Here is a 16,313-nt window from a genome sequence, read left to right on the forward strand (position 1 = left end):
AGGAATTGTGAAGGCAAAAGTTTTCAGCAAAATAAGATCTACAAATAAGTCAACTTACCTTAAATTGTCAATTGACTGCTTACATGAGTTTTTTTTTTTTAAATCCTTCAATACTACTTCAGAAAAATAAAAGGGATAAAGTCATTATTTTTTTAAAATTTTAATTCAAGTTTAAGAACCTGCAGTTGTTTGCAAAATTTTATGAACAAAATCTTTGACATGAGCCATTAAGTGCAACTTGACCTAAAACAACAAGTTATTTAGGATGTTGTTTTAAATTTTGACTGAAGTAATCTGGTGACAACTTTCAACACTTATTTCCCTTGTTCAACAGTGTAACAGTTATCGATAGAAGTTTTTTGTAATATTGTAAGTTGTTGCACTCCTCTCAGAATCCTTGTTTCCTGGCATATAATCAGCTTTTTTTAAAATTTAGGTTGAAGTCTCATTTAGAAACAGTTTTGAATAACAAAATACAGAATGAAGAACATACCCAAGAATCTGATTCAGGTAATGTACTGATCCACACAATTTCTGGACACTGAGTTGTAGAATTAATCAATGACACATCTGTCAGTCCTTGTATGCAGGATTACCTTTTTAAATATTTGACGTTGGTCCATTTATATACATCAACAGTTCAAGAAAGAATTTATAAAGGGTTTTCACCAAATTGTTGCTTACAAGAAAAACCATCCAGTATGTCATGCAAATGCTCAGAATCTCATATTTTATTGTCCCCCGTGCAGTGTGTTGCGGGGGACATAGAAATATCGGGCTTCCGTCCATCTGTGCCTCTGTCCCTCCGGTCTTGTTAGAGCTCTCACTTGTACATTTCTTGCCAGATTTTTATAAAACTTATATCATAGGTTTATATTAGCATTGTCTCAGACAAATTTGAAAAATCAGTGCTGATCAATAATTTTTAACAGAGTTATGCCCCTTGGAAATATTAATAATATGGAAAATTGCATTGTTAGCGCTCTCATTTATACAATTCTTGCCAGATTTTTATGAAACTTATCATATCAGCAATGTCTCGGATAAGTTCGAAAATCCGTGCCCTTCTATTATTTTTAAAAGAGTTATGCCCCTTGGAAATATTAATTATATTGCAAATTGCATTGCATTTGCTCTCTAGCCTTCTTTGTCATAAGATAAATATAAGAATTTAAAAGAGCAACAATAAAGGTTTATTTTATTTATTGCCCTTGGACAGATAAAATATGTGCAACGCGGGGGACATTAGAACTCTGATTTTTTATTTATAACATACTAAAGCATCTATCCAAATTACAAAAAGTCTAAATATAAATACACAGGCAAGCATGTGCAATCGTATAATAACAATTTTTCTAGGTCTGTTTGATTTCATGTCATAGATTAAAAAAATATGAAAATTGTTGTTAGACCTGTATTTGAATGTGGGCAGAATCGGTCAATGAAAGGGATCTTCCCAGTGGCTGCCTTGTGTCTCTTTTCAATTGCGACATTCTTTTCTTTTTAATAACAACACATGCTTAGCCTATGCATAACCCATCCGCAGTAAGGGGTCAAATTGAAGTTCACCTGAATACGGATTCAAATGAGTTGAATTATTGACTTGCAAGTCAAGCTAAACTTGCTAGTCAATAATACATCATCAATGTTTTTGAGCTTATTTCGACAAAATTGAACCAAACTGACTGCTTCAAGTGAAACATTATTTCTTAATACCACTTTTAAAAAATTTTGAAGCAAAAAATATCATAAATTGTTTTTTTGTCTAGTTCTTAGCTAATACCACTTTAAACAAGTTGCAAGCAAAAATATACAATCTTTCACATCTGGCACACTAACTTTTGTATCCCCTCAGTGATTTACTGCAAACTTTGCCAAATCATTAGCAATGGTAATCTGACATTATGTTTGAGGGTAGATATACTTTTTGGCAATTTTGGCAATTTTCTTATATTTCAAACTTAATCAAATTCTGTATTAAGAATTGTTCTCTTGAAGTCTATAAATTTTGATGATTTTCACATTATGTGACCTTCCATCTTCAGAAATTAGTAATATCTCAAATGTCGAAATCAAGTTTGCCTAAAGTAGTGATATACTTATTTCAAACTTCACCAAATAACTAGGATCTTAAGGTCTGAACTCTTACTTACTATGTTCACCTTATTTGTTTTTTCAGAGTTATGGAATTTTAATTGAAAAAAGCTAGGCAAAATTTTATGCATGTATGTCTTAAAATAACTGAAATATATTTCACAGTTAATTTTTATCCCCCCCCCGCAAAGCGGAGGGGGCATTAAGTTTTCTTAATCTTTCTTGTCTGTCTGAACGTCCGTACGTCCCGAAATTGGTTTCCGTTTTCTAACTTTAGTTTGCCTCAACCAAATGTTATGAAACTTAAACACAACGCTTATTACCACAAAACACAGATACAGTTTGAAGTTGGGTGGCGTCACTTTTACCTTTCTTGAGTTTTGCCCCTTTACAAATGAAAAAATTGCTAAATTTTTTGTTTCCACTTTAACTTAAGTTTGCCTCAACCAATTGTTATGAATCTTATACACAATGCTTATTACCACAAAACACAGATCAAGTTTGAATTTTGGTGGCGTCACGGTTACCTTTCTAGAGTTATGCCCTTTACAAATGGAAATATTGCTGAATTTTTTGTTTCCATTCTCTAACTTAAGTTTGCCTGAAACTTATACACAATGCTTATTACCACAAAATTCAGATCAAGTACAAATTTGGGTAGCGTCACTTTTAAAGTTCTTGAGTTATGTCCCTTTATAACATTATATGCAAGTGAGGGCATCACCTGTGTCCCATGGACACATTCCCCATTTATTTGGAGTAGTCAGGGGCTGGTGTGGTCAGTTTTACAGTCAAATCAAATATATATGGTAATTCCTTTTTATGTATTTTCTTTTCTCCTAAACAAATGTTATAGCTATCAAGCTCTTATATAACTACTTTTGCATATTCAGAAAACAAAGTTTAAATATTGAATGATATGGAGGCCTTTTGCAGTTTTTTCATTCTAGAGTTGAAGTTTTCTATACATAACAAGAATGTGGGCATTTCAGATTTTGCATTTATCAAAAAAAATACAGTAAAATTAGTATATACCAACACTGTGTTAACCATTGTAAATGGGAAACTGGTTTGAAGTTAGCTCTTTTTTCATTGAATGAATATTATCTAATAGTTTCACTTGCATAAGCTAAACAACTGTCTCAATTAAAAACAAAGCATCTTTCCCAAATAACTTCTTTTAAGACAGATTTCATAGTAATACTAAAATCGTCAACTATTTAAAACAATAGAACAAGTAAAAATTAAACAATCCACTTGTTTTAAAAATTTCTACAAGTAAATCTACATAATTATTCATAATTTGACATATAGAGTATAGACTGCTGTCTATAGTTAAGGATGATATGTTTACCTTTGCTATAAGAATAAGAAGATATGATTACCAATGAGACAACTCTCCACCAGAGATCAAATGACATAGAAGTTAACAACTATAGGTCATTGTACGGCCTTCAACAATGAGCAAAACCCATACCACATAGTCAACTAAAAGGCCCAAAAATGACAAATGTAAACAATTCAAACTAGAAAACTAATGGCCTGATTTATGTACAAAACAATGAACAAACTTTTGCTGTATTGATTTTGTTTCATTGTGTTGTTGGTTTATTGTCTCAGTCATGTCTACCTCACACCTGCATTTATACTTAAAATCCTGAAACTTACATGGTTTGATATTACTGTCAAAAATTAAATATATCTTAGTGGATAAATATCACATAAATCTACTGCCAAAAGAAGTTGATTTTACCCCATAATTATAATAAATAATTATTATTCATTAATATATTTTACATTTCAATATTATTTATACACAAATTATCTATGCCCTCAAAGTGATGCATCTTTGCCCGTCCTATGCATGCTGTTAATGGTCATTGATTTAAAAAGGTTTTTTTATAGGTGACTTCCGGTGTGACAAGGAAGCAAAATTAGCTCTAGAGTCAAAAATCCAGACATTGGAAAGCAAAATACTCAAGGGTAAAGGAAGTCTTCAAACACTGGCAGAGTCATAAACAGTTGAGAAGCAAGAAAAGGGGCCATCATAAATTAAAACACACTTAAACTAAAAAGGGAAGTGATGATGAACTATAGAAATTAAGTTCATTTATGTTGCTCTGTAAAGCAGTTAATCTTACATTTAGCTTATATGGAACATAGAGAAAATATGCTTTGTCCACTCATGGAAATTAAGCTATAAAATGAAAATAACACACTTATTGAATTTAGTGTGTCTGAAGCCCTTTTCTGGATTTACCTTTAGGAATGCTCAAGCACAAAAATTTCAAAACCAAATATGTATGAAAACTTGAATACTTGAGGAGTTATTTTACCAGAAGGGATCTAAATAAAATAGCTGAAACACCCTAAGGTCAACTTTGCCTGAGGAATTTTGAACCTGAGTTATGCCCTCGCCCTAGGGGTGGGGGCATAAAGTTTTACCCTTGTCCGTCTGTACGTACGCCCGTACGTCCGTAAGTCCCAAAATTGGTTTCCGTTCTCTAACTTGAGTTTGCCTCAACCAAATGTTATGAAACTTATACACAATACTTAATACCAAAAAAACACATATCAAGTTTGAATTTTGGTGGCGTCACTTTAACCGTTCTAGAGTTATGCCCCTTTATAAATGGAAAAATAGCAAAATTTTTAGTTTCCGTTCTCTAACTTAAGTTTGCCTCAACCAAATGTTATGAAACTTATACACAATGCTTATTACCACAAAACACAGATCAAGTTTTTATTTTGGTGGCATCACTTTAACAGTTCTAGAGTTATGCCCCTTTATAAATGGAAAAATTGCAAAAGTTTTAGTTTCCGTTCTCTTACTTAAGTTTGCCTCAACCAAATGTTATGAAACTTATACACAATGCTTATTACCACAAAACACAGATCAAGGTTGAATTTTGGTAGTGTCACTTTAACTGTTCTAGAGTTATGCCCCTTTATAACTGGGAAAATTGCAAAATTTTTAATGTTATGAAATTTATACACAATGCTTATTATCACAAAACACAGATCAAGTTTGAATTTTGGTGGCGTCGCTTTAACCGTTCTAGAGTTATGCCTCTTTATAAATGGAAAAATTGCAAAATTTATATTTTCTTCTAAATATCAAGTAATTTTTAAAATTGGAGTTATCTTCCTTTGTCCATGATTTTAGTTGAATCAACTACAATCAATTCTTTATACAATGCAATGTTTAATTTTGACTTCCACTGATAAAACACAGATCAAGTTGAATTTGGGTAGTGTCACTTTAACCATTATTGAGTTATGCCCCTTTATAAATCGAAAGATTGCAAAATTTTTAGTTTCCATTCTGTTACTTAAGTTTGCCCCAACCAAACATTATGAAACCTATACACAATATTCATTACCACAAAACTAAGATCAAGTACAAATTTTTTGCTTCCGTTTTCTAACTTTAGTTTGCCTCAACTAAATGTTATGAAACTTATACACAATGCTTATAACTACATAATACAGATTAAGTACGAAATTTGAAATTTGGTGGCGACACTTTTACCATTCTTGAGTTATGTCACTTTATAAACATAAAAATTGCTGAATTTTTAGTTTGTCTCAACCAAATGTTATAAAACTTATACACAACCGTTCTAGAGTTATGCGTGTTTACAAATAGAAAAATTACTGAATTTTTAGTTTCTGTTCTCTACTTAAGTTAGCCTCAACCAAATGTTATGAGACTTACACACATTGCTTATTACCACAAAACTCAGATCAAGTTCCAATTTGGGTAGCGTCATTTTTACCGTTCTTCAGTTATGTCCCTTTATAACTATATGATATGCAAGTGGGGCATCATCTGTGTCCACATGTGGACACTATCCACATTTATTCTTTAATAAATTATAAATATGTCACCTGAGAATTCAAGAAAGGTAAATCATGTCATTACCAAACAATTGGTTTCTTAGTTTTTATTATGGTGTCTGGAAGTTTCTGCCTCTTTCAGAACTTTGAGTTGATGTATAATCTTTTGTTATCTCAGTTGAATTCATTCATAACTTGTCAGAAATTTTTGTTATTTAAGGATATTGATGATATTTGTCAGCTTGTCCTCAGTTTATTACTACATGGTGACCTTTAGTTATCAATTTGTTGTTTTCTTGTGTTGTTGAATTGCTATCTTATTTACAATACTCAGCACTCCATGTTATTCATATGAAAGAAGATATAAAATGAATAAACATATACGCTATTAAAAAATGTAAACAATATTTGTGTTTAGCATACATAAAGTTGAACAGTTTGATTGATCCTTTATCTTGTTTTGTATTTTATACAGTTGAATTGTCCAATAGTTTCATGTCCAGTGTGTGTCTGCCTATATTCATTATCATAATATCATATATTTTAACTTTGTCAATGTTTTTAAACTGTTAAAAATTTCTTCATTATATAACATTTACTATTATTCTGACTTGTTTTTTGTTTATTGTTTTGTCATAAATCAGGCCATTAGTTTTTATCTTGGTTTTTTTTCTTCTGAATTGTTCCATATTTTGTCCTTGTTTGCTTTCTGCCTTTTTGGGGCTTTTTTTATAGTGTTTGTAGCATAAATCAGGGGATTACATTTTGTGATGTCAAACCTTTTATAGCTAACTATACATAATGGATTTAGTTCATTGTTGAAGGCCATACAGTTACCTAAAGTTGCTTAAATCTGCCTCAAATAAACTCTGTTTGATAGTTGTCTCATTTGGAAATCATACCACAGCTCCTTATTTTAAAATATTATCATTGATATTTATTTGATACTGATGATAACTGACATCTACTAATATCACAAAAATATATGTGATAATTTCTAAATGTTATTTAGAGCCTCAGTGGCAGAGTTGTTTAAGTAGACCATCTGTTGTATTGGCTTGTGCATTTGACTCAAATCTTAATTGACTAGGATTGTCAGTTTTTCTGCTGAAGGTAAGTGGTTCCCTCTGGGCGGCTTCCTCCACCTATGAAAACTGACCACCAGGATATAAACAATAGTGATGAAGAAAAGAGGCAAAAGATATCAAAGGGTAATTCAAACTCATAGCTGAAAGTTGCATTAAACACCAACAATCAATCATTATGTACTTCAATCTTACTTATAATTGTGTATGTACATTTAAATATATACTGTTGTTGTTATATCTGTCACTATAAATATATACTGCTGTTGTTATATCTGTCACTATAAATATATACTGCTGTTGTTATATCTGTCACTATAACTGTTAGATCTGTTACATTTATTATTAGTACATTCACTATTTTATCATTTTATTTTTGATATTTTATTCTTCTTTTAGAGAATTTTATATGTATAAAACAATTGAGTATCATTTTGCACAGAATATAAATTACATGCTGTTTAATGATGATGATTTCCATAATTTGTTATCTTAAATTTTATACATATCTTTGCACATTTTTTGCACATTGTTTTTTATAATCGTGTTATAAAGGCTATACATCATTGTTATCAGTGGTCATCACAAAGAAGATTTATACATTTTAACTATATTAAACTTATTTTATATTTTGAGTTTATTACAATTTGTGTTGTTGTTTATACCATAAACCTAATTTTCTATAAGCCTGTCAACAGCTGACATATAATAGTACCTGTATATGGTTGTCTGTCTGTCCATGCCAATGAATCCCTAGATAACTAAAGTCTGCTTCAATATATTTTTACACAATGTTTGATTCCATGAAGACACGTTCCCTTTTGATTCTAAATTTCTCATTTCACTCATTCTAGACTCTAGAGTTATTGGACTTATTTTAGTTTAACGATGTGTTTGAAGTCTTATGATAACTGGTTCTGTATAGACAAGACACCTTTTTAATTTAGGATTTCGAAAATATTAATAATACAAAAAGGATAGCAGGAATTACTATCAATATTGAACGTTTTAATAGACCACATAAACCAACAACACCTGACTCCTGGAAGAAAACAGAAAGACAAAACAACAAAGCACATCACATGATCCAGATAGTTTCACTTGCTTTGGTACAGGCACAAACTATGTTTGGTTAAACTGTTTTTTTAAGCCCATCCACTTTGCTTGTCATACAAATTTAAGTCTACCCTAAGTACTTTTAGCATTAGTGTCAAGGTTCCAATGCTAAAAGTAGTTGGCATATATTTGTTAACCAGACACTTTGGCACAGTTGTAAGATATAAATATTATTACTTGAACAATTCCTTTTAAAGATTGCAGTGGAAGACAATTAATGTTTAATTTTCATATGGTAATGACTCGACTTGTGTCTGCCTGTATCCCCTTGTTTCTTTATATTTATAAAGAAGTAGTATTGTGTTCATTTGTGTCTTCCTGTAGCCTATTGTTTTTTTACTTTTTTATAAAGAAATAAATCTTTGTCCAGATGTGTGGGCCTGTATCCCCTAGTTTGTTTAATTTGATCTTGCCTGTGGAGGCAGCATCGTAAACAATGTATTAGTTTGTGATTAGGTCAGTTTATGGGGAACAACTAGTGGTAGTTTAATGATATTTGGTATGCAGTTGCATAAGCATTGGCACATCTCATTTCCATAGAGATTATTTGGACATGCTCCTCAGTCATGGTCTATTGACTTTGAAACATTTGCTTAGTTTACATGTACTAGTTCGTGATTAGGTCAGTTTATATTGAACCACTAGTGGTAGGTCAATGATATTTTGTATGCAGTTGTATAAGCATTGGCACATCTCATTTCCATGGAGATTGTTTGGCCCCGCCCCCTCAGTCATAGTCTGTTGACTTTAAAACTTTTGCTTAGTTTACATGTATTAGTTTGTGATTAGGTCAGTTTTTTGGGGAACAACTAGTGGTAGGTCAATGATATTTGGTATGCAGTTGTATTATCATTAGCACATCTCATTTCCATGGAGATTATTTCGCCCTCCCCCTCAGTCATGGTCTGTTGACACTGAAACTTTTAGTTTACTTGTATTAGTTTGTGATTAGGTCAGTTTATGGGGAACCACTGGTGATAGGTCAATGGTATGTGGTATGCAGTTGTATTATCATTAGCACATCTCATTTCCATGGGGATTATTTGACCTTGTCCCCTCAGTCAAGGTATGTTGACTGAAACATTTGCTTAGTTTATGTGTATCAGTTTGTGATTAGGTCAGTTTATGGGGAACCACTAGTGGTAGGTCAATAGTATTTGTTATGCAGTTGTATTATCACTGGTACATCTCATTTCCATTGAAATGGTTTGGCCTTGTACCTTCAGTCATGGTTCATAGAATATTTTGCATAACTTACATGTAAAAATATTGCTATTTTAATTTCAACATTTGCATTTTACTATCAAATTAACAAAAAGGTGAGACATATCTCTGTGTTAACAGTTTATTATAAGGAAATAGGACTGTGTCCAGTTGTGTTTACATGTTTGATTTTTTTTTTATATATAAATAGCTCTGTCTCCACATGTTTCCAGTTGTAACCTTTTACTTATTAATTTATGAAGATGTTTCCTAATGTTATAGATTGCGTTGTGGCTGTTTCATTAAATTTGTAAAACAAATACTATTTTATATCAGTATTATTTGCATGTTTTACACTCTATATAAGGACCTCATACATTCAGGTACTGAAGTAATACCTTTACAAAAAGGCATGCCAATTATATCTTTCATTATATCTTTCAATAAAGCCTTAAATTGATAAACGAAAAATATGTTTAACAATACTACAACCAATAAAAACTATCTGCGTTTCAGTTTTCTTATATTTTCTGATTTGTTCAAGAGTTATAGGACCTTTATGTTTGAAATTAAGGAGATGATCATATCAGACTCACTACATAGCTGTCAATTGGTCATTAACTACTGTAAATTCAATGGGAATAATGTGATTGGGTGAGTACGGCAATAATAAGAACTCACATTCTGATATCTTGCATATATAAATAAATATGTGTGCAGCTTTTCCTGAAATTGCTATAATTAATCTTGCATTTTTTTCAATTCTTCAAAAAACACATTTATAAATGCACGCAATGATTTACAGTAATTCCTTTCCTGAGCATATCACATAACGTATCTCAGTTGACACAATATGTCCAAGCAGCTGCTTAGTATGGTAGAGGGTATATTTGACTATTGTGAATTCTTAAGCAGGATCATTAGGAAGAGCAACAGAAATAATTACTTCAGAAATTCATGAACACATATATGGTGATAGAAACCGTTTCTCTTCTTTCTACATACTTGTTTACCTTGTCCTTAAAACAACGTATTTACCATCATCTATCTGATGTTAATACTGGTATCATGATATTGGAAATAACTTACTGTTGTTCAAGTTTATATCAAAATGGGTATTTCGAATATTTCAAAATGTAGTGTTGATTAAAAGTACATGCATGTGCGCTTTGAAATACGAATAAAAGGATGTGTTGATTTAAGTCAATAATACAGCTAGAAAAATTGAATGACACAGGAAAAAAATGGAAAATGAAATGTTCTTGCAGTCTTCCCCTAAATATTTGTCATCACCTTTATGCAAGACTTGCTATAAACCATGCTGATTATTCAATTGGGGTTGCAAATTATGTGCAATATTTAAATATTGAATTCACACACATGATATTGTCTGAGATGATTTCAACTCATGCACCCTACATTGTTTTCATTGTTTTCATTTTTATATTTTCCAATACAAAAATGTAGAGTTTGAATGAAAAACTCTTTTGCAAATAAGATTACAATTATATATTTATGTATTTAAAATCTAGCAAGCGTTGAAGGGCGATCTATATCAAGATAAGAATAGATCATCCTTATTTCCACCTGTGGCACATGTGTGCTGTATTCAGTATCTCGCAGCGTAAAATTATACTTTTTGATCTAAGTTCAAACGGCTCTGTATCTTATCATGTTTCGTTTTGTGGGATAAATAACACATCCCAGAATCTGATAATAACCATAAACAAACTTCTTTAAGCAACATTACATAATACTTCAATCACTAGAATGTAAGAAGTAGTATCAAAACTTTACTAGCTTTCATTGCATAAATATCCAAACTGCATCTTTTAATATATACTTTCTATGGTAAAAACTATAGATTGTCAACTCCTTTGATTCTGGTGTAATTTATTTATTGGTACATTCATTTATTCTTTTCGAGCAGCATCCATAGTATAGTTAAAATCGGTATTTACATGAACAGCTATCATGGTCTATTTTATTTAAATTTTTAGGTAATATAGATATTGTCTTGATGTCCATAAATTGCAATTTGAACTACCGTATAGCGGGTTATTTTCGCGGTTGTAAAATTTCGCGATTTAGGGGCAACAAAGTATACGAAAAATTTTGGCGTTTTTTATTTTGGTGGATTCTTTAATTCCAATTAAATATTTTGGCGGATACTGAAATGGTTGCAGTTAAAAAGTTTTAAAAATTGACAAACACGGGTTAAATGATTGTTTTACCTGCATGTCGTTTTATTTATGGATTATATTTTCAATAGAATACCGGTACATAGTTATTGTCACAGGTGTACAAACTTCTTGTAAATGTTACGGTTGATTAGTTACGAAATTGACCGGACCTTTGATGTACTAATTAGATTATAAAATTATCATGAGTGACTTGCAACTCTTATATAATTTGACACTAATTTATAAGGATAAAATACCTGACAATCGTACCTGACACTCTTATATTATTACTTATTTTATAATGTAACAAAAAAACTAATTAACACCTGATAGCCAGTGAACAATGGCATTTGGCATTTATATTGTTTAAATCAACATAAACCGTTATTGATCCGTCGAACGGAAAAAAATAGATAGTTTACAACGGGGTATATAACATATTTGAACATTCACCGATATACAAGCCAAAGGCCAAATCAGTATCAATGTGTTTGTAAATCATTAAATAAACACCGGTATTGACAGTTCTCTTGAAAACAAACTTGTACTCCAACGAAACTAACTGAAGATGAAATTTTTAGCAGTCACATGTCTGTGTTATGTTCATTTTGGAATTTCGACCAAAGATGCATAACTTGAACTCTTTTCAAATCACATTACCCAAATCATATTAGTGTCATTACAAACAAAAAAATGGATTGTATACTAAAAGTTCACAAAAGTTGTGCCAAATCTGCAAATATTCTAACGACACTGAAGAGAGGCGAAAGATACCAAAGGGACATTCCAACTCATAAGTCGAAAATAAAGTGACAACACAATGGCTAAAAATGAAAAAGACTAACAGACAAACAACAGGACACAAAACACAACACAGAAAACAAAATACTGAGCAAAAGGAACCCCACAAAAAACTCGAGATGATCTCAGGTACTCTGTAAAGGTAAGCAGATCCTGCTCCACATTTGGCACCCGTCGTGTTGCTCATGTTAGTACAAACCTGGTAATAAATCTAGTTCAGTATGTGACAATCGGGGAAAGGGGGACGGGATTTTAGTTACGACAATTGGAACATATCCGCTATCATCTGTAAAACGGATATTCCATAACGGTCAACCAACTCGTGATGGCGTCCGTAAAATGTAGAAAGGAATGACTTCAACTTCACCACTTGAAACTCTTGGTTTAATAACTTCCTTGTGAGCAGCAATCCTCTATCAAGGAAATCATGATAGGAAATACAAGCCCTTGAATCTCGTATAAACTGGGAGATATATACTCCGTAAGCAGGAGCTGCTGGAATGTTGCTAGTTTTCTGTGTTGTATCATCTGTACTATTGTTTGTCTGTTTGTCTTTTTATTTTTGGCAATGACGTTGTCAGTTTGTTTTCGATTTTTCGATCTATGAGTTTGACTGTCCCTCTGGTATCTTTCGTCCCTCTTTTGCTACATAGAAATGGAAAGTTCACAATTTGGAAGCTAAAATCATCCCTTTTGTCGTAAAGTTTTGTTTTCAACCGGCCCCCATTGTCAATTTCTAGATGTAAGTAAAGATATGAGGCAGACTTAGCTGTATCTATTTTATTCATTATCTGAAGCTCGATGGGATAGATGCGTTCAACATAGTCACCAAATTTCATGTTATTTAGTGATTGAACATCATCTATATAGCGGAAAGTAAAGTTAAAGGATACTGCTAACTTCTTTTCTTTCTTCCTAAAAAGTTCTTGTATGAAGTCAGCCTCATATGAATAAAGGAACAAGTCGACAAGAAGAGGAGCACAGTTTGTTCCCATGGGAATGCCGATTGTTTATTGAAAAACACGTCCTCCAAACGTAACAAATATGTTGTCAATCAAGAAATCAAGCATCTTGATAATGTCAGTTTCAGAGAATATTTTGTTTGAATCAAAGTGATTTTTTACAAAGTACGATTTATCCCTCCCTAAGACAAGATACTTGTATCTAAGTTGGCTATTCCTTTTAATGAAACATAGCAGGACCAACTCTTTCAATTTTGCAAAGGGGAATACTTGTGTAAAGTGTAGAAAAGTCAAATGTGTTCATACTTTTGCAAGATGAGAGAGACTTAGATTGTATGTCCTCTAAAATATTTTTGGATTTTTTAGTATCCACATCTGATTCATGCCACCTCTAGAATAGGTAGTTTCACAATAACTTTGAAGCCTGGCTTTTATTGCTGATAAAATTGATGTTAATAATTTAGAAAGAGGTTTCGTGGAGCACTTGGAAGACCCAGCAATATAACGTTGTTTGTAAGGACACTTATGTAGTTTGGGTATCCAATACAGTGATGGAAGATCTAGTTCTTCATCTTTGGTTGAAATTCCAACGGAACATAGAACAGACCTATGATTATCCAGGATTTCCTCCTTGGTAAGTGTCGTGGGGGTATATGTTGAGTTTCCAAGTGAATTGTCAATACCTAATTCATTAGTTTATGTAATGTGATTTACACACAAAAACGATGTTGTATGGGGCTTTATCTGCGGGGACAATAACATATTTGTCATGGAGGTAGGACAGGTGTTTTGCAACGGGATCTTTAAAAATTGATGTAGCATGGGTATTCATAGAACTATTCAGTTTTTTAATTCTGATTTGTATCAACCACCTCACAGCCTATCACAAGAGTATCTACGTCTTCAATTTGTATTTACAAATACAATGCAATTACAATGTACTTTATTTTATAAATGCATAAAGTGCGACAGCATGCATGGACATCGCAATAATTAAAACTTGAATTTAAATTTTATCAAGTAATTTTTCCTGGTTTTCAACATAATTGCGATAACCAATTTCGCATTATTGTCAGTTGTCAAAGTTTTGCAGTAATGCTAGCCTATCTCATTTTGTTTAAACCTATGCACATAATCTTATTCCTTTTCTAAATCTCATTTTGTATTTTCTTGTAAAACAAGGAAAGTGATATTCGTGGGATTTGTTCACTTAGCTTCAAAGTAAGTATATAGTTTCGTAGCAGGATCGAAGAACCGGTTACTAGGTGAATGTTATCCTAGTAGTATTGACAACACATTTCTATATAATCTTCATCAGTTTAGCTTGAAACCAAAGTTTGGGAAGCCAGAGTAATGTGATATTTATAGCATCAACATTTTTTGGCGCCAAACGGAGCACCTAAAGCAAATATGGTCAAATTTGATTAAAGTCATATGATTCTTCAAACTAAACAAAAAGAAGGTGAACTGTTTACACAGGTAAAAGGCTAATTTTTACTATAAAACACTCGTACATAGACCTTTTTTTAAAAGAAAAATCCTTTATTATATCCTAATCTTCAGGACATGTATCTTCCCGTACTCTCATTCACCAACAGCTTTTTGTATGCAGTGACCTTACAATGATAACTTTCGTTAGAAATTGGAAAACCGCACTGCACAAGAACGAAGAGAGAAAAAAAACGTGATTTAATAAAGTAAACTAACGTGGATGGAAGATAGAATTAACTGATCCCGAAAGACAAATTTTGATACACCAAATCATTTAACAACTGTTATGGCAAAGTTTTATAACAAATGTGAATGCATTGAAAACAATAATCATCATCGCCCTGTCATCTCAATTATTATACACATGCTCACCTCAACATAATTTTGTGTTGATTGTTTATCAAGGTCACGATCGGTAAACGTTGGCATCACAATCCGAAACTTAACTAGTAGCCAAAGTTTTCGACCAAAAATCATTGAATGAAATATTTGTCGATTATACGTTATCGGATTCGCTAGGACATATAGTGACTATAGAATACTATTCCCAGCCATTAGTAATAAATGTAAAAAACTTGCACAGATGACATTCGCATGTACTTTTTGAATAAATTCCTTAACATTATATTCATCAGAAACGCGTTTCATATACCGTTTAGGCAGGTTAGAAGTAGATTACAACTGAGAGGTTTAGCTAGCTATAAAAACAGGTTTAATCCACCATTTTCTACATAAGGTAATGCCTGTACGAAGTCAGGAATAGGACAGTTGTTTCCATTCGTTTGATGTGTTTGAACTTTTGATTTTGCCATTTGATAAGGGACTTTTCCGATTTGAATTTTCTTTGGAGTTCGGCATTTTTGTTTTTTTTTTACTTTTTAATACTAAAGTAAAAGCATTTTTGATGCTTAAAAGAGTTTCAGGATTACTTTTCTTCATTTGGTCCGCCTAAGACGAAAAGTCGGGATAGCCAAAAATAAAAGGCTCTAGAGAACCTCATCATAATGCACCTAAATAAAATGAGTTTATTTTGACTTGGATGGAGAGTTGTCTCATTGGCACTCATACCACATCTTCTTATATCTATTAGTAATATAACCTTTCGGAATTTTGGTCCTAAATGCTCTTCAACTTCAAACTTTATTTGGACTTTTATTTTTCTTTGATTCCAGCATCACTGATGAGTTTTTAGTCACAATGGAGACATCAACAATAACAAAGTTTTGATTCGTTGGAACTAGGTTATCTCATTTAGGATTTACGCCCTGATTGATAGGATTATAAATCTATAAAGCATGTAGATATAATTTCTATGTATACAATTCAAAATTTGTGAAATTACTAAACTAAAAATATAAAATAAAAAACTTATATTATAAATATGCATTTCAAAATTTTCTTTGATAAGAATGATAAATTGACGATTATGCACTACATTTCATAAATAGTTGAAGGACATGCTGATTTTAACTCGTTGGAATCATTTTTAAAAATCAGATACTGCATGATAACATATACATTAAATGCACAGTGAATTT

At 31.9% G+C, this 16,313-nt stretch overlaps 1 protein-coding gene across 3 annotated transcripts in view; it reads left to right on the forward strand.

The window, feature by feature from the left end:
• Window positions 1-16,313, forward strand: part of LOC127730622 (kinesin-like protein KIF3B) — a 274,564-nt gene that overhangs the window by 34,469 nt on the left and 223,782 nt on the right. For 2 of the 3 annotated variants that reach the window (XM_052239116.1, XM_052239114.1), the window contains exons 13-15: window positions 437-510; window positions 4,000-4,995; window positions 5,122-7,665. In XM_052239116.1, coding sequence (XP_052095076.1) covers window positions 437-510; window positions 4,000-4,112 — 187 coding nt within the window. In that variant the 3' untranslated portion in view covers window positions 4,113-4,995; window positions 5,122-7,665. Of the gene's footprint in view, window positions 1-436; window positions 511-3,999; window positions 4,996-5,121; window positions 7,666-16,313 lie in introns of those variants that run through there. The other variant, XM_052239115.1, reaches the window with a different exon arrangement.

This window comes from Mytilus californianus, unplaced genomic scaffold (genome assembly GCF_021869535.1).
Source record: "Mytilus californianus isolate M0D057914Y unplaced genomic scaffold, xbMytCali1.0.p SCAF_2, whole genome shotgun sequence".
Taxonomy (NCBI): Eukaryota; Metazoa; Mollusca; class Bivalvia; order Mytilida; family Mytilidae; genus Mytilus; species Mytilus californianus.